The following is a 24,751-nucleotide window of genomic DNA, read 5'->3' on the forward strand; positions in this document are numbered from 1 at the left end:
AAGCTCTGTCTTACTGGGGAAGATAGCAGCAGCAGATGGGACAGGAAGGCAGGGGGGAGCTAATCCCTGCTATTTATTTTGAATAAAAATAGCGTATGGTGTGTCAGGTGCCAGCAATCTGCCCAGGGAGAACAGAGAGAGTTCTGCCCCAAACTTCCTGCCCCAAAGTTGGGAGAATCTGAGAGATTCAAACATGAGTGGTGGAGCTCAGAAACTCAAATTTTGTGTCTCCTGTCTGAATTCTCCAGCATCTATAGGGGCAAGAGCATCACACTGCCCCTTAATTCATTTCAGGAGAGCTTTTGGGGCAGCATCCCTTCTTGGGGATGAAGACCTGGCTTACTCTAAAGGCCTCAAAAATGTGTTACAACTTGACAGGACCAAAGCTTTTATGTCTCTAACAAGGATAACTAAATCTCATCAGTGGATTTAGCAAAAAATATTAGCAGATTTAAAATGTGGTTTCATAAATTACACTTCCTCAGAAAGGCAAAAAGAACTGCAGGGACAAGCCTGAAACAAAACCTGGAGTCTCAGCACCATGATCTAAACTAAAAATCTCAGTTTTGACACATACTTCTTTATTCCACAGAACAAATCCCAGACCAAAGCCCACTTCACTCGGAGAAACTTTAAACCAGACTTTGAGATTTAACTCACACATTACTGAAATGAAACACATTTCTAAAATGAAATGTTTTTCTTTGAATAATGCAATGAACACCTGACTTTTACAAGGCAGTATTGAGAAGATGCATCATTGCATCACTCCTTCTAGCACTTCTTTAAATATCCTGGTTGAAGGACATGCTGCAATTGCCACAGTGAGTCAACAGAACTGACTCAAGAAAATTTATATAGGATTTTATCTGACCAACACAAGGCCTACAAAAAAACCTCTGCATCATTGTGGTTGGTAGTGATTGATCCTGCCACATTACTACAAACAAAGCATTTGCTCAAAGCATTTGTTTGCTTTCCTTTTACCTGGGGGAATCTGGGATGGGTGAATGCCACAGAACTTAATGGAAACTTTTAATGCTGAAAGGTCACAGGAGCAGATTATATTTCTTGGGTGAACTGGTTTGCTTTTTCATTAGGTCCACTTCTTTCTGTGGTTGGGTCAGGAGACCAAGTCTGCGGAGTTAAAGTGATGCTCAGTTCTTTCTGAACTGTTTTGGAAGAAAAGACAGAAAACTTGACAAAAATGGACAGAGATTAAAAGGCTCTACCCCTAAGCAGCAGCTGCTTTCTGTTTTCACATCCAGAAAGTCATTCCTCACCCCAGTTATGCAATCACAATTACTTCATTTTTGATCTTCAGTTACAGCCACATTTCTTAAAAGCTGCCCAGAAAACCTGGCTGGGACTCAGGTAAAGAAAGGGAGACTGACTGGTGAGTGAGCCAAGGAGGCCAGGTCATGCCTGAGCTCAGAGCAGCAAGGAGAACATGAAGGAAGGAGCATAAAAAAGGGGTGAATGGGTGTTCCTCAGTGTTGCCAGAGAGAAGGAGTTTGTTCCCAGATGGACAAGGGGTCAGTTCACTTTGTCAGCTGTGGGAAATTAAGGCACAGAAAATTCTCAAGTCATGGAAAAGATGGGAGAAGGAGTAGGGAGAGGATGGAAAGCCGAGGCCTTTTCTCACTGCCAGCATGGAGAGCAAGGGGATGAGAGGAGATGAAGAGCAATGATCCTTGCTGTTGGGAAGGTACCCACAAAATGCTACCATCCCCAGCCAGGCCAGCTCTCCCTCAGCAGCTGGGCTTTCTATAGCACCAGGACACCTACAGTGTGAAATATTAGAAGGAAGTTGTCTGGTTTTGTCAGCTCCTTGTTTTGCCTGTTTTGGGAACCAGCCCTTGAACATAGAGGAGTTGTGAGGAAATGGCTGTCATGAGGCCCTGATGTCCTGAAAAATGGCTCTTCTGACAGTGTCCTGGGAGCCCAGAGACTGGAGAACCAGCAAAATTCACAGCAGCCCCCTGGAATGGGATCTGATCCAAAATGTGAAAGTTACTAGTGACCACTAATAAAGAAATATTTTAGTTGAGAGGTGTGTTTTGAAGAACAGGCATGAGGGGAAGAAAATTCTGTAGCTGTAGAATCACATTCATCAAGGTCTAAGGAAAGGACTGTGGATTAAATATCTTTTTCCAAATCTTCAGCTTTCAGTTTAAATTTGGGCATGACTAGTTTGATTCCACTTTGAAAAATTAATCACACATAGGACTGCAGACTGCAGACCTTAGAGCACACCTCCACTTTCATAATAAATATAGATTCATTAAGGTTGAAAAAGACCTGCAAGATCAAGTCCAATCTTTAAATTTCTTGTTTGTTCCTTCAAGCTGCTAGAGAAACATAGATTATGCGGATTTCATTGTGTCAACATTACTTCTAATAAGAGAAACTATTGAGTTCTTCTCATAGAGTTGAATTTTGAACTGCTGTTGGTGTCTTACTTCAGAACATTTTTCTTCCCTAGAAAATACCAATCCACAAAAGGTTACAGCAGAGTGAAGAAATGTCCCTCTTAAAACAAAAAAACAAACCAAATACACCAAGATTTTTTTTTTCTCATAGTTAAAAGCTAGACAGATGAGAGCAAGAACCTGCAGCTCTAGGTAGTAGAAAGGATATAGACCACAAATACAAGTCAAACTTATAAACAGTAATAATAACTCTTTGCTATATGCTCCTCCCTGCTCCCTTTTGCAGAACATCAAATAGATCCCATGAGGGAGCATTTTTGGGTTCTTACAAGCAAACACTGGGGTCTGGTGATGAACAAATGGGCTCTGGGCAGGGTGGAACTGCTGGCACAATTTAACACTTGCATTAAGGGAACCACAGAGATTATACAGGCAGGTGTTGGAACCTGGCAGCAGTCTAGGAAGGAACTCTGGAAAGCTGTCAGAATGGTGGGGAGAAGAGGAGAGAGGAAAAGAGTTTGGGCTGTTGGGGTAGAGGCATCACTGCATTTGGCAGCTGTAAGGCACTTTAAACAGGCCAGGTTTGTGGCCATGTATATTCAGCAGAGTTTAGGAAAATTGAGTTGCTGTTATGGAGCTTGTAATTCTTTAACAGTGTTAAACAGCCTGAGGATGGCATTGCAGGGTGCCGTCTCACCTCTGGCAACTCCTGGTCCACAGCACGTTTTTGAAGCAGCTAAAAACTCCTCCCTGTGCTCTGGATGCATTTTTTTTAAAGGTTAGAGTAACATTTTAGTCTTTCCTGTCATTCTGGATTAGATCTCCAAGTTAAAAGTAAAATGTGAGCAGAATTTTTTCAGGCCTGGGAACTTCCCTGGTAGGAACTTCCCTGGTAGGAACTTCGTCTGGTAGGAATTCTGGAATCTGCTGTCCTTTTCTACATCCTATTTACTAAAACCTCTGCATGTCATGTTAAATACTGATCTCTGTGGTGAGATAACTTTTTTCTTTGGTCATTCTACCTATTTGGAAAGCTCAGTGCACAATGAATACTGAAGACAGCTCTACTTCTGAAATTAATCTTGGATAACCTTATCTAAATAACATCATTTGAAAAATGAGCAGACTTTTGTGAGAGGAACTTTCCTACATAAAGGGATAATTTTTAACTCAATGGCTAGTTGAAAGGGACAATTTGAACATTTGTTTTATGTTATTGTGGAGAACCACCATGTGATTCCAAAACTAACATCCCAAACCAGCAGTTAAGCAAAAAAACCAAAGAATGAGACAGCAAGCTTTAAAAACTTTTTACATGTGAAAGGAATTTAATATGAGAAATGTAGCTTATCCAAGCATATAATTCTGGTCTTTATATTTTGTGGCTACTTGCTTAGAAATTTTCAGGCTTCTGGAGTCAGACACAATTTTTAAAATTACAAACTGTATTTTTCTGTTACTGAGGAAACAGTTTCTACAGAACCATGAGCAGCATTTTGAACTGTATCAACACGAACAATATTAAAATGCATAACAACATATTTTGGCTATTAATTATATATTAACTTTGTTCCAGTGCACTTGACTGGCTTTTGGGAAGTTCTGCTGTGTTCAATACGGGTAAGGTTTGCTTTCTGCCCTAGAGGCAGTTCCTTAAGCTTCCAGCTGCCAGGAATATGCTGTGCTTGCTGTGACACATAGAAACAGCTCTTCTAAATAACTTCCTAACAGCAGTGGGATGTCCTGGAGCACTAGAAAAGGTACAACATTACAGTTTTCACAAACAAAGAATAGAGAATGCTTCCTAATCTTGATGGAAACAATGATATTTTCCCAGTTCCTGCGCTCACTTCACTTTGCAGTGATGCAGCACCTTCCCAGGGATCACGTCTGTGATTTCTGGGCGACAGCTGGTTCCTCGGCTGCCCGGGCAGGGACTCCCCTCATCCCGGCGCTACGAGGTTTCCCTCCCAGCAGAGAGAAGTGCAGCACTTGTTCGCTCCCTCAGGGCCCGACTCCAAGTCTCCAGGAGAAAGTGGGAACCTTTCCAGGGACTTCCACGCACTTTTGGTCAGGCCCTGGCCGATCCACGCCCAGCGTTCCCACCGCGCAGCGACAGCTCAGCTCCTCGTGTCCCTTCCCACCCGGCCCTTCTGGAAGCCCTTAACCCTCTCCTACTCCCTGCCTTCTTCAGGGCACCTCGGACCCGCTCTCCGGGGGGTGCAGGCCCGGGACCCGGCCCCGCAGAGGGGTTAGGGAACAGGGAGCGCTCCGGGGAGTGCGCGGCTCCGCTCGGCGCTCCGCCGGGAGCCCGCAGCCGCTGCCTGGACGTGGCGGGTCCCCCGGAGCGCTGCGGGGGGATGACAGCCCCCGCCAGACCCTGCCCGCGGCCCCGCAGCCCCCCGCGCCCGGAGCCCGCCGCTCGGTGCCCGCCCCGTACCTGAGAAGTCGGCGAGAGCCGCGACCTCCGCCCCGCAGAGCAGGACCACGCAGGACAGGAGGCGGAGGAGCCGCCCGGGCTCTACCTGCGCGCGGCGTGGGTGCTGCCCCGCATCCCCGTCCCTCATGGTGCGGGAGAGGGCGGCTCGGGGCGGGGGGGCAGCCCCGCCGCTTCACATGGTGCAGCCGGTCCCGGCTGGCGGCGCGGCCCCCCCGGCGCCCTCGGGGCTGCCCCTGCCCCGCGCGGGCGGAGGAGGAGGAGGAGGAGGACGGGGGGAGAAGGAGGGCGAGGGCGGAGCAGCCCTGCCGGCGGGAGCGGGTCCAGCCGGGCCGGGCGCTCGGGGCGCGGGGGCGGCGGGGAAGGGACGGGAAGGGACGGGAAGGGACGCGGGTTCCCGGCGGCGCCGTGCCGGGCACTGCCCTCCGCGCACATCGCGCGGCCGGGCTGACTCAGACCCGGCTGCACCTCGCCCGCCCTCCCCGGCTCTCCCCACCCCTCCCCGAGCGGTTCGCGCCTCCCTCCTGCTCGAGAGGCTCCAGCTCACCGTCTCCCCCCCCCATTCCTGCTTGGCAGTGGTTGGAGGACCGTCACGGACTTAAACACACCGCGACTCGTGACCACATCTCCCCGCTTGTGTTTTCCCCGAGACAGGTGGAAGGCGCTCCCCATCCCTCCCTGTCCCCCGCAGCCCAGCTTCCTGCTTTGCCTGCTCCAGACGCCCTCGGCCCTCGTACCAGACCCTGCCCAGTCTGCTGCCCCACTCCTGCCCTCACACCTCGGCTCACGGCTCTCCGAGGGGACTCAGCTGGCACCCGCGCCTGGCAGGGTCTCTGGATGAGGGATTTCAGTGACAGCACTGACTCTTCCTCTCTGTTTCCTCACACGGACGGTGCAGGACATCACCTCACCGCATCCCCGCAGCGTTACGGCTCCAGGGGGTGTTGAATTTGAAGTGCGTAGGCTTGGCTTAAAACTTTCACTGCAAAATGGGGAAACGTCTTGAAGTTACTTTGAGTGTTCCCTGAAATCTTTCGTGATACAGGAAAGTGAACCGGTGAGAAGTTCAAACAAGTTGTCATTACCACCTGCTAAATTACCTTCAAATATAATTTGGTGCTTATTTTAAGGTATGAGGGACTCAAGGGAATAAATCAGGACACTAATTTCCCAGTTCCTGTAAGAGGTGTCCTCAGGAAAGAGAGCTTAGAACCAACACTGGAAATGGGGAATGAAAGCATCTTTTTCCCTCGGGCTGTGCTGGGATATAAAATGGGTAAACATGAATATCCAACTGTTTACATCCTGCCATGCATGTTCACACTGATCTTTCTCCTGAAGAAAAACCAAAAAACCCACGAGTGAGTAGGTGAAAGATGATGGAACCAAACTAATTGTGATAATTCTATTTCTCTCCTCTTGTTCCAACTGAAGTTGGAATGCATCCAGATTTGAATTCCAAAGTTAGGCACTTCTTTTCAGAGGTTACACAGAACTTTGACCAACTCGGTCTTCATGTTTTGAATCTGAATCCACTTTTGTTCCTCACCCTGCCCCTCTTCACACCCAGAAAAACAACTGGGTATCACATATATCAGACTATGCTTCCTTAGTCTTGGGCAGATAAGAGCAAAACAGGTGTCACATGAACCTGTCTGAGGTCAGGAACGTTCCATCAAGTGTCACTGAACTCAGATAAATGGGATCAAAGATTCCGAAATAACGGTATAAAATCGCTCTGAAACATCTGCAACTGCAAACACAGATGGGGAGAAAAAACAGTAGCTCTGCAGGTGAAACCCCTGCTTCAGATAAGGACAGTGTTTGTCTTTGAACTCAGCCAGTTACCCTCTGCCTTCCAGCTGGGGAACTGGAAGGAGACTTGTGATAGTCTCCCCCTACTCTCCTTTTTCCTCTTGACCTTGCCTTACCTGATCATTCAATCTGACAATTTTTCTTGCACTTGCTGTCTCAGGCCAGTCCCACCAAAGGCAGAAATGAATGCTGCGGAACAAGTAGCACAGATTTTTACAAAGAAAGCATTTGGTGGCCATACTTAAATCCTCTAGAAAGGTGTTTAGATGATTAGGGTGAACTTACCAGTCTATTCCAACTTCCTGGCTGCCATAATTATGTATCTGCCATAACTTCAGGTGAGTGCAGTCAGACCATCTGTGGCTTCAGGATGCCAAACCTGCACTCCCTATACAGCCAACTGAGAGATATCTCATATCAGCCCACCTGCTACAACTCTAACAGGAAATGTTTCACCTCTTTCTCTCACATCTGCTCATTAATCCCTGGAACATAGATGTCAATAATGACCACTCAGTCTGTTGTGAGAGACTGAGTAGAAAATGGACCTGTGACAAGTACACAATCAATGCAGAAGAATATAGAAAGCATCAAAAATAACTTGGATATATCCCATACTTGTGCTTGAAAGGCTTTGAATCAGCAAGACTGCCAGGGCTGTTGCCTGATAAGCACTTGTGAATTTTCTCTTCCCAGTGAGATAACATAGCTTTTTCTAGCCTGGTAGTGCTGTAAGCAAAAGACCATCCCAAGCTGCAGGAATGAGCCTGGTATGCTTTTGGCACTGTGCAAGTACAACCCAAAGGCAAAGACAGTTTCCAAGTGGAATGACTGAACTGGGAGAGGTTTGAAATGTAGGTAACCTCCAGGGAGGTGAAGCAGGGAGGGTTGAAGGACGGCACAAGAGGCAGCTGGGTGCTCTTGCTTGTAGACATCTGTCTTCAAGGGAAGCCTTCCTATGGAGAAGGAAAACTTATGGACACTGTGGCTGACAAGAACTGAAGACATGCTTTCAGTAGAATGGCATTGATTGATTGATTGATTGATTGATTTATATATATATATACACTCTTTTTTTTCTTTTCCCTTTGAATGGGGACTACTTTGCTATTCAACATTTACTTAAAACCAAGTAACCTAAAATATAAAAAGGGTAGTGCTTAAATAGTAAACTTGGAGACAGTAGTGTAAAACACAAAGGCAGGAAGGGAGAAAGTGTTTATCACGATGTGCAGAATGCACCTCTTTGCAGCAGCCTTGAAGCAGCTCCTACAGGCTGGCAATATTCGGTTGCTGGAAGACAACATAACTAATCCAGACATGTTCAGAATGTAGAATTACAGAATCTCAGCCTTGTCCTTTCCTCATGAGCAACAGGAATTAGATTCATTTTTTCCCCAAAGAAAAAAAATCACTTGAAAGTCCAGAAGTTAGAATCCAGGAGAGATATCACATCTGCTTCATAGAGTTTCTCTCTTTTGAACTTGGGAGAAATCATTTCACAGTGCCAGAAATGAAGGAATTGTGTTGTTACATGGAAGCTTTGCAAAAGCAAAGCCAAAATCCAAGCACTTAATTTCTTTTTCTCCATGTTATTCATTTTCGCCTGAACTTCAGCCAAACTGCCAATTCATATCACTGCTTAGTGTATGGAAATTCCAATAGAATTAGTGTGTCAGTTAAGAAGTAAACAATGTGAAATAAAAGAAAGTGAATGTGAAAAAAATAATGTGAAATAAAATAGTTCAGTTAGCCTAAATTTTTCTGTTAGTGAAAAAAAATCACTAGATCTAATGTACAATAACAAGAATTGTCAGCAAAATATCTCAAAAATACTTTTTCACCCACACACACATCTGTGTGTATGTACACTTCTGCCCATCCTACTGCTTTTTCTTCCTGCTTTTTCCCCTGTAATTTTTTAAGAGCTGATATTTGTCATTTTCATTTTACTCTCCCAGAATATAGTTTCCAAGAAGTTCCCTAATGTTCTTTTTGGCTTTTGAGGATTAAAACAAAAAAACAAAACAAAACAAAACAAAACAAAACAAAACAAAACAAAAAATTAAGAGCAAAACCCCAGGCTTTTCCCACATTTTTTAAAGCTTTATATTCCTGCATTCTGACACAGACAGAATCTGTGGGACAGTTCAAACAAGTGGGTTGCTATCCTCTCTCTGTTTCTATGGAAATGAGCGTCAAGCCACTTAAAACAAAGCACATACTTTACAGTAATCATTAAATAGTGATTATTTAAAATAACGGAGCACATTTTTCCCAATCCAACTTCTCTTTCTATGGATACAATCTGAAAATAGTTGTAGAAAAGCCTGTTCCATAGTTTTTTCTAATTCTGAATGTGTTTTGGATACTCTTAAGTTCTCACAAGGTGCTATGGATAATAAGATCTAAGACTGTCAAGTGTGCTGTAATTTGAACTTGAGAGGACCAATTCTGTGAGCCAGAGTTAGGAAACATTCTTGTGTGTATAAACAGAAATTTGAATGAATACTGAGTGAAGTACTCCACCCAGCAGGTTTAGAAGGAGGAGAATTATTTGCTGTTTTCTGCTATTTTTTTTGACTTGCTTCAGAAAGAGCAAACTCAGCTAAGTAAGTTTTGAGTTTTGTGATCATGAGCTGCTCCTTGGCCAAACTAGTCATAACACCATAGAGACCCTGACTGCTTCACAAGACAGAAGATGTGATCCATGAAGTTTGTGAAGGCAATCTCCTCACGTTTCATTTGGAATGAAACCTCACTCCATTTCCTCACCAGACACAGCAGAATATCCCCACTCCTCACCCCCCTGAATACTGCCAGTCTTGCTGGCACTTCTCCTGTACACAGATTATTTTTTATAGCAGTGCACCTGGCACTTGTATAGACATGAAGTAAGAGGCATGTCCCATCTTAGAGAGCTTACTGCTGGAAACAAGAGAAAACATGACCTAAGGTGGAGGCAGAACAAATGCACCAAGGAAAAGGTCCTGGCTTTGTTGTTCTCACCCTCTCAAAGCACCCAAGTTGTCCCATGTCACTTCCTGACATGATGCTTCAAAGACACACTGGGAAAGACACACATTGTATGTCTTGCCTCTCAGTTAGGAAGGACATTAGGACAGAGTTACTGGGCTGACCACAGTCTTGGAAATCAACCTCTTTGTGGAAGTTCTTTATTATGGCTTTATGAGCCTGCCTTTGATGGGTTGTTGTCATGTCACTGTTCCCCTTTAGTAAGTATTTAAGATAAGATTTTCCAAAATTACTAATGACTATGTACTTGAAATTCAAGACTGAAGCTTTTTAAAGCCACAGAATCAATGTCAAAACACTGAAAACACTGTGGCTTTTACAGGAGTCTTGAAAAAATCAGGCTTCAAGGTCTCTCAAGTTAGGTATGCACAGGCATGGAAAACTGGTAGTGTTTCAGAAAACAGCATATCAATATCTTATCAGTGAGAGTTAATAGATTTGAGATCCAGACCTCAGGCTAATTTGACCTGAGCACTGTGAAATTATAAGCATATAACAAAATTTTAAAATGATATTGCAGTGTTTGTAAGTGCCTGCTTTTCCCATCAGGACTATAAGGGCTCCCTGGTAAATTCTGTGACTCAGTGACTATGTCAAACTCAGACTGGATGATGCTTCAAGATTATTCTATGTGTATAAGGTGAGAAGGGTTCCAGTACACAGAAATACCCGAGAATTGCAGTAGATACTCAGAGGTGCTTTCAGCATATGCCTCCTCTAGCTCTGCACAGCCTGCTCATTGACACTTTTCTGTCCTCTTCCCTTCTTTTCTGATCTTTCCACCCATCTTCAGCACCTGGGCATGCAACCCAGTTCCAGAGTCACATCATGCTCTGACTCAAACCCCTGATGCTCATAATGCCTTGTCGGCAGATCCTTCCATATCAACAGGCTCTAATATTCCTCATGGGAGGAAGATAAATTGCCATTAGTCAGGCTTAAAATGCACTCCTTGCACTCCAGCTGAAATAACTATGGGATTGGAAGAGGAGGAAGAAGAGGAGGAGAGATGATTTTGTTTTACAGCAGCTAGAGTAAAAAAAGTTGTGGTTTTAGTTCAGCCTTGCCAGCCCACTCATCTCCTGGGTCCATACACTGACCTTGCACATCACCTCGACTCCTCGATGCCAAACTTCTGGAATTCAAGCTCTGCAATAATTGTGTCTCCAAGTGTGTGAGCTAGCACAGGGCTGATGCAAGCAAGGATCATGGAGGTACAGGGCACAGGGCATTTGGGCATGTGATGACAAAGAAGTGATAGTGTTGGGAACATTCCCTTCTTAGGAGGCTGTGCTGAGGAGGTGGTCCTGATAGCCCATCTCTGGGCAGCATCCGCCCTCTCTCCTTCTGTGATCCCATGCCTCAGGGTGTCAAAGGCTGGAAAGCAGGAAGATTTGACAAAGAACTCTATATCACACTTTAAATTTTGGGAAAAACTGAAGGAAACTTTTCTGTGTAATAACTGTGTAAACTAAGAGCGAACATTGAGAACTACAGTTTTAAAGATGTGATTTTGGAATAAATGTATTCCCTCTGAATGCTTTCTATAATTGCTACTTAATTTATACATAAAATGAAAAACTTATTTTAAGACATTAATGCATTTCTTACCAAAGTAGTGTAGGGTGGGAGATTGCAACTCGCAGATGGCCTTGAAGTGAAACCACCACAGAGGTTACTGTAACTGTAACTGGGGTATCCGAACACCAGTGGGTCTAAAGGACAGGTTTGGGCTGGGATTAGCGTGGGCTGTATAGCTGGGCTCATGCAAAGGTCTGTCAGCAGTCCTGCTCAGAGACAGTCTCTCATCTGTAGGGAGAGGTTGTAGGCCTGGAGATCAGGCTGAGTTTGGGAAGGGTGATGAGGACATGGTTAGGGAGTGATGTAAATGCATATCAAGAGACTTAATCTTGAGGGGTGGCAATGTTAGCTATAGAACAGCAAGTACCTATGGCTAAAGGCTGGAGATAGGAGCTGCCTGAGAAGGACAGGAGTGTTTAAGGCTGAAATTAAAGAAAGAAGAGAAACCTTGGTGAAGCTTTTGTGTCAGAAATGGTCTCATCTGCCAAATCAGATTTTTGTCTTCAGGATTGCATGAGTAAGGATCCCACAGCAAAGAAAAAGGTTCAGGTTTGAGAGGCAAAGGCAAGTTAGGCAGGACTGCCGTGCTGAGGCTTGGCTGTTTACATACTGTTCAGGACAGTAAAGGCCTCAGAGGTCGTAACTGAGGCAGGAAAGGGTCGCTTAGCTCAATTAGCCCTGTATCTAAAACTGTTCCTTGAACAAGGCACAGAGCTGAGGTTCATGCAAGGGACCAGGAATTGTTTTTCAGACTTGAAAATGCCAGAGGGGCGGTGTGTAACTTGGATATGATGATAAGTTCATCTGGCAAGAATCACAGACGAATATTTTGATTTACTGAAAAACTGGGCAGCTCAGAAGTTACTACTTGACTCATTTGCTGCTCCCATCTGTTGCACACATAGGCACAAAAGAGAAGATGAATTTTTTCTGAGCCTGAGGTCTTCAACTGGCCCTCCATAAATGCTGCTTGCCAAAAAACAGACTTGGGGGAGGAAAGTTGTCAGATATAATAGAGAAAGAAAAGGACACAGGCTTCAAAGTGCACTCCAGCAGAACATGGAAGTGACCTGGCTGGAAATAAAACCAGCAGTCTGCTTCCCCAGCCTCCTGGAAGCCTCTAACAGCTACACAGGCAGTGAGGGGAGAGAATAATTGAACTTCAGGTTGAAATAAAAATAATTTTCAGTAGCATTCTGCAGTACTTTAAAAATACTAGAACCATGAAATATGGTGTGATGATAACTATCAGGCTTGTAAGTCTGGTAACCAGGACTTTTACCTTGAAGATCTCAGTATGGGTACTTCAAGCCTTTTAAAACAGTGTTAAATCAAATATTTTTTCCTAGTTCTGCTAGCTCTAGCTTTTCTTTTCACCTCCTCAACAACAGAGCAACTTCCTCTTGAGAATGTTATTTACTTTCCATATTATGTGCCTACCAATTTCTGGAATTGCAAATGTATTTGGATACCTGCATAAATTTAAGTTTCAAGAAAACTTATGGCTGAAACAAAAGACTCCCATAATCACCCCCAAAAATATTTTAAGGAGGAACTGAGAAGTCTGTACCTTTGCATAGAATTTGCTATACTAAGGTGAATTAGATTAGATCCAGATGGAACTGCCATCTAAACAGACAGAAAAATAGTTGGAATGTAGTGAGTTAAATTTAAGTATTCCTAGAAATAGGAATTATTATCAGAGCTTGGAGCATGATGTCACTTGCAGCAGTAAGATGCTTTTAGTTTTGTTCTCATAAATTACTTGTAAAAAGCCCTTGTACCTAGTGTCTAGCAATTCATATTTTCCTTTCCCCCCCCAGTCTCATGTGCTCCTTTTATTTTACCCTTTTCTGTCTTCTAACTTCACCTTCTTTTATTTTCTTCTACTTTCTGTTCTTTAAACATTGCAGTATCTTCCATCACTGTGAAAACATTTGCTCATCCTAAGTCTTAGAATGGCTGTGAATGTTGCCCTCTTCTGGATCAGGGTGGGGTGTTTTTTTGTTTTGTTGTTGTGGGGTTTTTTTGTTTGTTTGGTTTTGGGTTTTTGTTTGTTTGTTTGTTTGTTTTCTTGTTTTGTTTTGTTTTGTTTGGGTTGGAGTTTTTTTGGTTTTTTTTTTTTGTTGTTGTTGTTGTTGTTGTGTTTGTTTGCTTGTTTGTTTGTTTTGGGGGTTTTTTGGGGGTTTTTTTTGGGTTTTTTTTGTTCCGTGTTCTGGGAAAAAAAAAAAAAGTTTGAAAAAATTTGAAAAAGCCCAGGAAGACACTAATGCTGCATTTATTACTTGGACATATGAAAAAAAAAAATCCTGTTTGGATTTGGGAAGATCTTTATTTTCATTTTTTTCTTACTGAAATAATCTCCTTTATCTTCCACTGCTGTTTCGACTGTTGGCATTCCATATGTAACAGTTTATTGGAATAAGGCTTTTTCCATCCCTCCTTGAACGACTCTTGCTGCGATGGATGAGAGGCTGCTGCAGATGGGATATTGGGAAGTGGCTGTGAGGGTGGGCAGGCCCTGGCACAGGTGCCCAGGGAAGCTGTGGCTGCCCCTGGATCCCTGGCAGTGTCCAAGGCCAGGCTGGACGGGAGGTGAAGCACCCTGGGATAGTGGACGGTGTCCTGCCCACGGCAGGGGTGGGAATGGATGGTGGAACGAGATGATCGTTACGGTCCCTTCCAAACCATTCCATGATAACTATTTTTAACTCTTTTCGCCCACCTGAGCACCGGTCGCTGGGAAAAGCCCCCCGCTAGGCCGGGGCGGGACCGCAGGAGCGCCACCCCCCCGTGATGTCCCCGGGCCGCTCCCCCTCCGCCCGCCCCTTCCTGCGGGAGCAGCGACGGTTCCGGGGCGGAGCTGTGCCGGTTCGGGATCGGGCATGGCCGGGAAGCGGAGCGGGGAGCCTGGACAGCGGAGCGGGGAGCCCGCGGCCAAGCGCGCCTGCGGCCCGCGGGACGAGGAGTTCAATGGCGCCCGCTTCAAAGCGCTGCTGCGGGACCCCGCCAACGCCGCCAGCGGTGAGGGCTCCGCGGGCGGGGAGGGCGCTCCGGGCTGAGGCGGCTCTCCCGGGCTGAGGCGGCTCTCCCGGGCTGAGGCGGCTGTCCCGGGCCGAGGGGGCTCTCCCGGGCTGAGGCGGCTCTCCCGGGCCCTGGCGGGGGTGGGTGTCCCCGATGCTGGTGCTGGTGGCTCACACGGGCCCGGCCCGGCGCTGGTGCCCCGGGTGACAAAGCTGTGGCTTTGCAGGGCTGGAGACCTTCGTGTCCGTGGCCAAGACGCTGCCATCCCCCCAAGTGTACGATGTGGTGGAGGGATACGTGAAGATTTCCATGGAGTGTGCTGAGATATTCAAGCTTCTCGATGGGGAAAGGAAGCCTGAAAATGAAGTAAGTTGGACGTGGGGGTTGTATTTCAGAGACTGGCAGCTACAGTCCAAACAATCCCACCCTGGAGAAGGAGCAACGAAAGGTTGCCAGAAAATGGTCACAGCGGCCAAAGCTGCCAGAACTCCAGGAGGGTTTGGACAGCGCTGTCAGGCGTGGGGTTTGTTGGGGTGTCTGTGCAGGACCAGGAGCAGGACTGGACGATCCTTGTGGGTCCAGCTCAAGATGTTATGTGGTTCTGTGAATGAATGCTTGGTGGTGTAGATAACTCTGATAATTGAATATGGTTTTGGTTTGTTTTTTTTTCTGGAAGTAGCAGTGACAGAAGCGCCTGCTGAGTGGGAGATGCTCTTTTCAGTTCATAGATGTTCCTGGATTTAATGACATACAGTGACATACAGATGACAAAAAAAAAATGCGCTGGAGAAAAACATTGGGGCTGTTTTGGTCTTGCAATTAATTCCCTGCAGAAGAATCCAGAAACCATACAGCACTGGGCTGTGCCCATTACAAACACCAGCCCCTGTTAGCAATGGGATATTGGGGAAAGGCTGTCACTGAACACGACACAGATAAAAATGATACTGGAAGGCAAAGAACAGCAAGTGATGGTTAAAAGGCCACACAATATGGTACTATGCTGTAAGTAGTTAGCAATGCTGCACCAGCATTCACAGCCAAAAATTAATAAACTCTGTGTTCATTTGTCATATTTTAATGAGGATAAATTGTATCCAGCTAAAATAAGAAAAATGAGGTCAACTTTACTAGCGGTTTCCTAGAACTGTTGATGTATCAGGGAGATACCTAAAAACATTTACTTTCACTAGACTACTTTTGTTTTGCTTTCTTAACTACTTCTGTTGATTCCCTTATTTCCTAAAAGGTCTTTTGATAACATTTAAAGAACCTTAACAGCTTGATTTGTCCACTTAGGAGCAATCGTCTCTTGAAGCACTGATTCCTTGAAACTACATGTTTTCCAAAGTGATCCTTTCAATGAGGAAGCATTAATTTGGGAGAGAATCTAGAAGTTAATGTCACTTTTATGTGTGGAAGCTTTCCTTTTGGAGTGGGGTTACTCTTTATTAATGGTGGTTATTAGTGTTTGCTCAGCTAATAATTTCAAGTCTTACCTGATCTTGTCAAATATTAACATACTTTTTTATCCTGCAGATGCTGTTAGTCTTTCAAGCTCTAGAAGCCATTTTACTGAGGACAGCCAGTGACCTCTCACATTTTTCTGTTGTGGGAATGAACATTGTCAAAAAGTTGATTCATTCCTATATGAGACTGGTCTATGCTGCTTTGTATTCTGAAAATCACAGGTAAGTCTTCTTGGTGCTCTGGTGGAGAATCTCTGTCAATTGATCTGGAGGGACTGTACTAGACATTGCAAAATTCATCTTGAGTTATTGCTAATAATCCACCTTTATTTAATAGTCCTTTTCCACTTGTCATAAAATAATTGCCTGTGGAAGTCTTTGCAAAGTGGAAGCTCTCATACATTATACAATCCAGTTTTGTGGGATACTTTCCTGAAAGTGTAGTTTTCATCAATTGGGCCTGCCCTACTGAGAGCTAACATGGGTGGTACCTTGAGTCCTCTTATTTTAATGCTGCTTGATTTGTGGGGTGAAATGTACTGTGTGGAACAGGGCTGGGCAGTCTTCCTGTGACAGCAAAAAGAGCTGCTCTTGAGTGCTTTGTTTCCCTGTATTTTTTTGAGTCAGGTTTCCATGTTTATAATGGATTTTTTCTCTTTCAGACTGGCTTTTCTTCTGTAGTTTTTTCAGTCTCTTAAATCTGAGGTTGTTTTAGGTTGTTCAATAACTGTGTTATCTAGTCCACACCAAATAATTTTTCATGCTCATGTGGATAGGGGAAAGAAGTTGCAAATGCCAGAGACATTTCAGTACAAACCTGGGAGGAAGAAGAAAGCTGGGAAGAAAACAGACTGAAATTGACTTGTCCAAGGCAAATGACTCATCTTTCAGTCTTTGAGCAGAACTGGAAAATCTTTTCTCTGCTTTCCCAGTTCATAGACACAGCTGTGCTTCCTGAACTGTGCAGTTGATCTTATTGCAGCAGGCATTTTAACTGGACAGAGACTCTCAAATATGTGTACTGGAAACAAATTTTGAGGCTATGCAAGATGTGCACTTCTGATGAAATGTTTAAAGATTGCAGGTTCTGGAGAAATCCTTCTAGAACCTGCACAGAAGAGGCTGCAGATTTCTGGTGGGAGATGTTCTGCATTTTCTGTGCAACCACTTTGATGTGCAGAGGGATTTTCTTTATTGCATATCTAGATGGGATCTCTGCTTGAACCATGTGGCTTTTTACAGATTGTCCATGACAGGAGCATGATGGACAGATTACAAATCTGTTCATGGTAGTGGCTGTTCAGATGATGGAGGTCTGCAGTGCCCTGATGTATTCCTGTTGAAATAAATGGCAGACCTCTGAATTTAGGAGTTCATAGAATCATAGAATAATTGAGGCTTGTCTAGTCCAGCCCCACTGCCATGAACAGGTCATCTTAGAGTTGTTAATTTTGGTACTTTCTCTCTTTTAAACTACTTTATAAAGAGAATATCCAGCCTCACCTATGGCTTAATTTTGGGGAAGAATAGAAAAAGGCATTTCCTTCTCCCTTCTTCCCTCACCTTTCTTTCCCAGCTGCTGTTATTACTGCCTAAAATAATTACTTTGATTATTTAACTTCCCTTCTATTTTCTCCTTAAGTTTTAATCTGTTCGTTTGGTGATTTGTATAACCATCATCCTGGAAATAACCTGCAGGTTTTACCTTTGCTTTGTTTTTTTAGGGTGAGCCAAGGGTGCCTTACACTGCTGTCAGCAATGGTGGCTCAGGGCCCGGATTCAGCAAGGGATGTATACAGTCATTTCGATTTCAATAACAAATACCTGCGTGGACTGTTGAAAAAAAGATGTAAGAAGGTAAATTAAGGTGCTGCATGCAATGGAGCTATGCCATGGCTCCACCAACATTTTTAGCTAACTATTTAGAACAAAGCTGTTGCCAATGTTTGCTGTATTTTCATCTGCAAGAACTTAACTCTCCCTTCCTGTCCTGTGTCAGGCTGAAATCCTTGATTGTGCCTAACTGGACACATGGAAATGCCTTATGTGTTGCCAACAAGCTATGGAGAAATATAAATGTACAGTTTCTGTGAACTGCCCTTCTAAAACAGTGAAAGTGATAGTAAACTCCTGAAAACTAATCAGTCTTTTTGCAGTTTGGTGCCACGGAAATAAATGGAAGTTGGAGAAGGGATATTGCTCAGTACTAATACAGGGTAATTGTGTTTGAAAACATAAAAAAGAGTTCTAAATAATCTCTAGCTGGAAATCCTTAAGAAGAATATGTGAGTGAGGAGAAGAAGTCACTCCTTTTTTTCCAGAAGAAACTATCTCTTGTTCGCTCTCTGTTTGCTAAAAATAGTCAGAATTGACCCAAACTAGAACAAGAATATTTATGTGTCATTCCAAATGCAAGTGTAAAATAAATCCAGTATTGTTTGCAATTTTGACATATTGTTTCTGGATTTTAAAGATTACTTGCAGAGTGATTGTGTAAGTTTGTGTTAGGTTCGTGCCATCCGAGGTGAAAATTCAGACATTTTCTTTATTAAGCAATCAAGTGGATGGCAAAAAATCAAACACATCCCTTTTTCTCTGGAACCACCTTTTATAGTTCCAGAATTATCAGATTCCGCAAATTTTGACCTCACTGCAGGAATTGTCTGCAGGAGTACCTCCACCCTTAATTTTAAATGCTTGGGTGTAGTCTTTTGACCACAAGCTGCTTAAGTACTTGGGTAAGGTACAAGGAAACAAGCATCCAAAAGGTCTTAATCTTGTACAGCTTTCAATGAAATTATGTCACAGGTGGCTATCAGAGGTGAGTTTTTAACACAAAAATACCACACCCAAAGCTTCCAGCAAAATCTTGTTTGTTTCTCCTTATTTCTTCTTTCAGCCCTTTCATGAGTCTCTGCTGCCTTATCTTTTGCCTACTCAGAATCTTCTTTACATGCAGATTAATTTTGCACGGCAGGTTTAAAAAAAATTGTAAATCATGGCGGGACTCTCTCAGGGAGTGTAGTGATAGGATGAGGGGTGACTTTTTATTTGAAACAGGGTGTATTTACATAAGATATTGGGAGGAGATTCTTGGTTGTGAGGGTGATGAGACACTGTCCAGCACAAGGTGCCCAGAGAAGCTGTCACTGCCCTGTCCCTGGAAGTGTCCAAGGTCAGGTTGGGCAGGGCTTGGAGCAACCTGGGATAGTGGAAGCTGTCTCTTGACTGTGGCAGGAGGTGGAATGAGGTGATCCTTAAGATCCTTTCCAACTCAAACCATTCATTGTTCATATCCTATGGTGCTGTTACAGGTGAAGGTTTGGCTGCTTCCGCTGTGCCTGAGTTGGTAGCTTTATATTTGCCCCTTTTTATGGGCATTTTTGTCAACTGACCAAGCAGTGCACAGGTGAGGAAGTTCAGTGATGCAGGGTTTGGCATGAAACCGCTGTTAATGTTTCCTTTTCCTTTAAATCTGTGACCTAGTCTCATATCTTGAGAATTGAAAAGCACATGAACTAGCACATTTTCCTTTTTATGTAAAAGTGATCTTTTTAATGCAAGAAGTTTTTTAGCTGGTACACTGTGGATGTATTGTATGTAAATGTGTGCCCGTGGCTGCATGGAACATGTTTATAGAAGTTGTTTCATTTACCCATTTGTGACACTTCTACGGATGATCAGCAGTTGCAGTATTGATTCTGCAGTTGGGTACAACCTGTGTGCTAACAACATTTTTTTATTTTATATTTACATGTTTATGTTTCCAGGGGAGAACAGATGTCCGCATGGCCTATATTCAGTTTGCTCTCTCCTTTCTCATTGCTGGTGACAATGCAATCTTGGCACAGGTGCTGGAATTAAAAGGTACTTCATAATTGCTTGTTGGGTTTTTGTTTTTTAAGTCACAGGCATTTACATGACCTAATTAAAAATGCGAACCAGGTAGAGAGCACTAATAAGAAGCAAAAATATTTTTTTTTCATCTTATTACCTGAAAAGCTTTAAACTTCTTTGGTAATGTATTAAATAGGCCTCTTCTGCTTGAGAACAATACATTAACCACTAAAACATTGCAAAAATGAAAGTCTTTGGTGACACAGATTTTTAAAAAAGTAAATCTAATATAAAACTTTGAGGTCTTAGAGTCAATAAACATAAAAAAAATTCTTCGCTTCCAGCCTTGCTCATAAGACAGTAACAGTGGATATATTGCATTAATTTTCACTTGAAAAGTGTGTACTTCAGTTGCCTTTCTGCTCTGTGAATTGTGACCCTTGGTAAAGTTATGAGAGAATTCAGGAGGGATGTAGAAATATTGCTTAAAAAAAGGTCCTTAAACCATTAGCTGGCAGCAGGCCATTTCTCCTATGGCAGGTGACTGAGAACTGGCTGCAGTTATTTACTTCTCTTGCTCCTGCTACTCCAGGGCTGCTGATTTTCTTTAGGTGCTGGCAGTTGTTCAGTTCTTTCAGGCTGGGGATTGCACACCTCGGCCCAGTCAGTACAGCTGGCTTTCATTCCCCTGTAAGAGCCCTGAGTTCTCTATAAACTGAAGTTGTTTAACTTTGGGGTGCACAGCTGAGCCAAAAGATGATACGTGTGGTTGGAGATGGAATCTCCAAACATATGAGAATCACTTGGTGAAACAATTACAAGTTTTTCAATGGGAAGAGTATGAATTTTAAGTATGGCATTTCAGGGCCCAGCATGTATTTAAAGTTGACAGATGCTGTAGCAGTGTTAATTATTTTGACTTAACATTTGAAATGTCCTCTTAGATTTCATTCCAGATATTCTTCGCTCTGAAATAAAGGAAGACAGAGTTTCTACTGTCAATCTTTTACTTTCCACACTGACAACTAAGGTATGATGCACCCTTGAAACTGTGTTGTCTCATGTTTTCTATTTTCCTCACTGCTGGAAACAGTTCTGCAGTGATTTCTCGCAGTGTTCAGTTCTTAGGGCTGCTGGCAGTGTGCTGCTGCAGTGTCTGTGACTGATAATATGTGTTGGAGGTTGGTAGCTTGGCTATATTGCTGTCTCAGGATTGAAAACAGAGAAGCAGGAATTGCTGAAAGGTGTGAAAGTTGATTTAGTGGTAGATGCCTTTCCTGTGCTCTTTCACCTTCTGGGCATGGTCCTGCCTATTCCCTGGGATGCACTTGTTGCTTGTAGAGCAGTTGCACCTGAGATGTATTTTATTTCTTTAAAAATGTTTTTAGCTCCAGTATCTGTGGGGTTTTTTATATCTGTTCTGAACTACTGTAGCAATGTTGCAAAAAATAGGTTCAAATTTAGAATGTAGCCATGAGAGCGTGCCTCAGACTTGGGCTTTTCTCAACTGACCAATTAAAGCCAAAAACGTTCTTTCATTTTGCTATTGCAATAACATGAAAAAGAGGAGTAGAAAAAGCTACCATTTGAATATAAAATAAAACTCCTTGGAACTTTGTTTTTCAAATGATGCTTTTCCAGTATGGGAATCATTTATCATGGCCTGTTACATTATTGGTGGACCCCAGCACACTGCATGACTCAGCTTAGCAAGAAAAATGAGAATTAAAGCAATGCCAGCAGCAAAACACAGTAAAAGAACTTTTGAGAAACTTTTTCAGCTGTGTATTCCCTTTCATTCAAACTTTATCTGTCGTAGGCTTTACCATGTCTACGCCCAGGTTCCCATGGTTGTAGTCTGGCTGTGATGCTCTAAACACGATCTGTGCTCTTCAGTTGAACGTGGACATCTGTCCTGTCCAGCATGTGCAGAGTTTGCAGAGGGTGGGGTAGGGTCGAGGTGGAGCAGGAACATGTGAGAGAAGTGTTGACAGGACAGAACCTTTCTTCTGCCCTGGTGAGGAGAACCAGCTCTGTGTCTACTAGAAGAATGAAGTGTGTTGCTGTTTTGCCATGATTTTGTCATAGCTTGGAATAAATAGAAGAGTTTGCTCTTTCCTCATTTTTAGGTGGTTCATAATAAAAGTATCAGTAAAACGCAGAAGGTGCGTTTTTTCACTGCAGAAGTGTTGCTTCACATCGCTTCACTGTACTCTTGGAATGGGATTACTGATGTCAGCCCTGAGGATTTAAAGGTCTGGTCATTATTTCTTTGTTATTCTTAGTCCTTCTCCTGCCTTTTTTTTCCCTCCTCTTGCAGCCCACAGCTTTTGGAACAGCTCCAAATTGCTCTGAGCTTGATGAGCTCAAAAAGAGGAATCTACTGAGCCTATTTAAAAATAACCCCCAAATTTCCGCTGCTCCTCACTGGGTTTTGGCTACAGACTTTTTTACTTTTGTGTCTGCCCTCTTGTATTCCTCTACTAGATGCTTATGACCCTGCCACTCCCATCCTGATATATTGTAAACACCCTTTGGAGGAGATCTGTTTCTAGTAGGTGTCTGCTTGGAGCTGTGCAAATCTCCAACCCCATTCATAAGCATGCATTTCAGTTCTGAGTAAGATTAAGTTGTTACCATTCCTGGCAGTCCCTGTAAGTCATATGATTCCTGATTTCCCAGCCACACTTGTCAAAAGTCTTCTCATCCATAGGCATCTTGAGTTGTTCCAGATTTAGAAGGTTAATGGGATCATAGAATCACAGAATGGTTTGGGTTGGAAGGGACCTTCAAGTCCTGAAGCTTCTCTTCTTAATCTGAACAGAAGACAAACTTCTTTTTAATATTTCTCTAAGAGGAGCCATACAAAATGTAGAGTGAAGTTGATACCTGTGATGTCAAATCTCATATGCCTTTTTTACTCCTTTTTGGTTTTTATAGGTGGCTCAAGGTTCTGAGGAAGTGGGAAAAGCAATGGTTCGAGAGCTTGTGCATAGTTTCTTAATGGACCTCTGCTGCTCTCTGAAACATGGCATAACATTCTATGATCCAAGTCTTGGGACTTCTGGCAAGTAAGTCACTGGGCAGCTGGGAGTGTATGTGTTATTTTTGCTAGAAGCAAAAGAGACCTCACTAGTTATTGTGTTTGCCTGAAATGTGTGGTGTTAAATCACTGTTTATCATGCAGAAAACGTGGAGGTAAATTAATTTCTTACTTCTCTGAGTGTAAACTCAGAAATTATGCCAGGAGGGTGAGAGATCTTGCCTTCAATTAACAGTTAGAGAAGCTGCAGGGTTCACATCCCATATAAAGTATCAAAATAAGGATTTCTTACTAGATTTTTTTAAATCTTTTTTTTTTTGTCTTCAACAGGGGAGGAAATCTGGTACTTCTGCACTTCCTGCTTGGTTTAAAAACTGCAACAGAAGATGAAATGGTTGCTGATCTCATGGTGAATATTTTCAAAGTATGCCCAGATTTATTGAATAGATACTTCAAGGAAACCCACTATTCCTTCGTTCCTAGAGCGATGTCTGCTTGGATGGACAACATGAAGTTACTCAAGAAGGTAAGAGTATGGATGATGGTAAAAAACCATGCTCAGAGCAGGAGGCTCTATAAACATTTAAACTAAACTGCAAAAGAAGGAATTTTGGTGTAGGAAACAGTGGAAAACATCACGTCAGTGACTTATTTTTTGAGGCAGCAACATCAAAGCTCAGCTAGAAGAATGTTTTGTCCTTTCTGAGTGTTCTACTGCCTCTTTGTTTAGCTTAAAATGAGCAAGTAGGATTTGGAATCTCTTGAAAAAGGATGGTCCTTAGCAGGGATGCTGGTTGCATACAGAGGGTCCATTTAGTTGAGTAGGATTCTGGAGGATGCTCTGTAGCATTTTTGTATAAAAATTGACATTTAATGTTGCTGTTACTTCCAACAAGTCAAAATCCTTCTGTATAATGTTCCCCAGAAGAAGCTGTAATCTCTGGGAACGTATCAATGGGGCATAAGTTTTATTTCTTGATTTGATTTTCTTTTCTTTCAGATCTATGAGGCTCAACCAGAGATCTCCAAGTCTTTTAAGACTTCAGAATTTATTCCTCTCCCCAGATTGCTTTCGATGGTGATGGTAACAACAGTCCCTGCAGTGTGCAATAAAATAATGTTCACCCAGGGGTTAAATGTAAGAGCAGTCTATGGTATTTCAGTGACTTTTCTGTCCCAGTTAGTACTGTTTGATTTTGCTGTGTGATCATTCAAGAAGTTTCTTAAGGTGGTTAATTACCTGTGTTTTGTATTGTCTGCCCCAGCATAAATCTGGTTTGGGGAAGCACTGGAAAATGAATTAAAACCACTGATATTGATTACAGGTGCCTTTCACAAGTACCAGTTCTGCTGCTGTCCACTAGTGGTTTAGGCTGGCAATCTGAAAACCTATGGATTCTTTACTGCCAGCCAAGATCTAGAAAATAATTAATTCATTGACCAATTTTAACACATTCAAAGTGCAGGTTCTGTGCAAAGCATAACAGGAATTGCTGAATTGTCATTAATTGACTTCCTTCTTTTAGTTGCCCAGCACAGTGGTGAAGCACAGCATCCTGTCACTGGTATCCATGGTGCTGAGAAGAGCCCTGAGGAACATTGAGCACTGTTTGTCTGAAGAAACCTGGCAAAGGTCACAAATCTACACGCTGTCAACAATGCAGGAGTTTGTGCAGCTCTACAGGGAAGCTGTCAGCAAGGTAGAGAGAAAGAGGCAACTGGAGGCTAACAGGAGGCAGGCAGCAGACAACTGCTTTCCTCTGTACTTTCTCCTCAAGTGGTTGCAGCCTAGGAGCCAGGAGATGGTATCCTGGGGGAGGCTGTGGATGAAATGGTGAGGTAGGAGCTTATGTTTCCTGACAGGTCTGTCTGATGGGAATGCAAATAAAATTCTGTGGTGAGACTATTTGTAACATTAGTGGCTGTTCTGCTGCAAATGACTTTCAAGGCCAAGAAGCAAGTTCTCTTCCTGGTTCAGGTCAATGTAGCCAGCAGAGGTTACTCAGAAGTTACTAAACAAGGGAGCACTTGAGTTCAAAATATGCCATGAGGAAGAAGAACCAAACAAAATTTTCAC

At 43.3% G+C, this 24,751-nt stretch overlaps 2 protein-coding genes across 2 annotated transcripts in view; one reads left to right on the forward strand and one right to left on the reverse strand.

Moving 5' to 3' along the window:
• The window catches only part of EVA1C (eva-1 homolog C), a gene marked incomplete at its 5' end in the record, with an annotated part of 32,207 nt that extends 27,208 nt beyond the window's left edge, over positions 1 to 4,999 (reverse strand). Inside the window, one exon of the mRNA XM_083885134.1 lies at positions 4,873 to 4,999. Coding sequence (XP_083741260.1) covers positions 4,873 to 4,999 — 127 coding nt within the window. The remainder of the gene's footprint in view (positions 1 to 4,872) is intronic.
• Positions 5,000 to 13,181: 8,182 nt separating this feature from the next.
• The window catches only part of URB1 (URB1 ribosome biogenesis homolog), a 39,489-nt gene continuing 27,919 nt past the window's right edge, over positions 13,182 to 24,751 (forward strand). Inside the window, exons 1-11 of the mRNA XM_083855397.1 lie at positions 13,182 to 14,325; positions 14,552 to 14,691; positions 15,865 to 16,016; positions 17,519 to 17,651; positions 19,565 to 19,661; positions 20,576 to 20,661; positions 21,761 to 21,886; positions 22,572 to 22,702; positions 23,005 to 23,200; positions 23,675 to 23,812; positions 24,201 to 24,374. Coding sequence (XP_083711523.1) covers positions 14,187 to 14,325; positions 14,552 to 14,691; positions 15,865 to 16,016; positions 17,519 to 17,651; positions 19,565 to 19,661; positions 20,576 to 20,661; positions 21,761 to 21,886; positions 22,572 to 22,702; positions 23,005 to 23,200; positions 23,675 to 23,812; positions 24,201 to 24,374 — 1,512 coding nt within the window. The 5' untranslated portion in view covers positions 13,182 to 14,186. The remainder of the gene's footprint in view (positions 14,326 to 14,551; positions 14,692 to 15,864; positions 16,017 to 17,518; positions 17,652 to 19,564; positions 19,662 to 20,575; positions 20,662 to 21,760; positions 21,887 to 22,571; positions 22,703 to 23,004; positions 23,201 to 23,674; positions 23,813 to 24,200; positions 24,375 to 24,751) is intronic.

The sequence above is a fragment of the Zosterops lateralis genome, assembly GCF_965231275.1.
Source record: "Zosterops lateralis genome assembly, chromosome: 2".
Taxonomy (NCBI): domain Eukaryota; kingdom Metazoa; phylum Chordata; class Aves; order Passeriformes; family Zosteropidae; genus Zosterops; species Zosterops lateralis.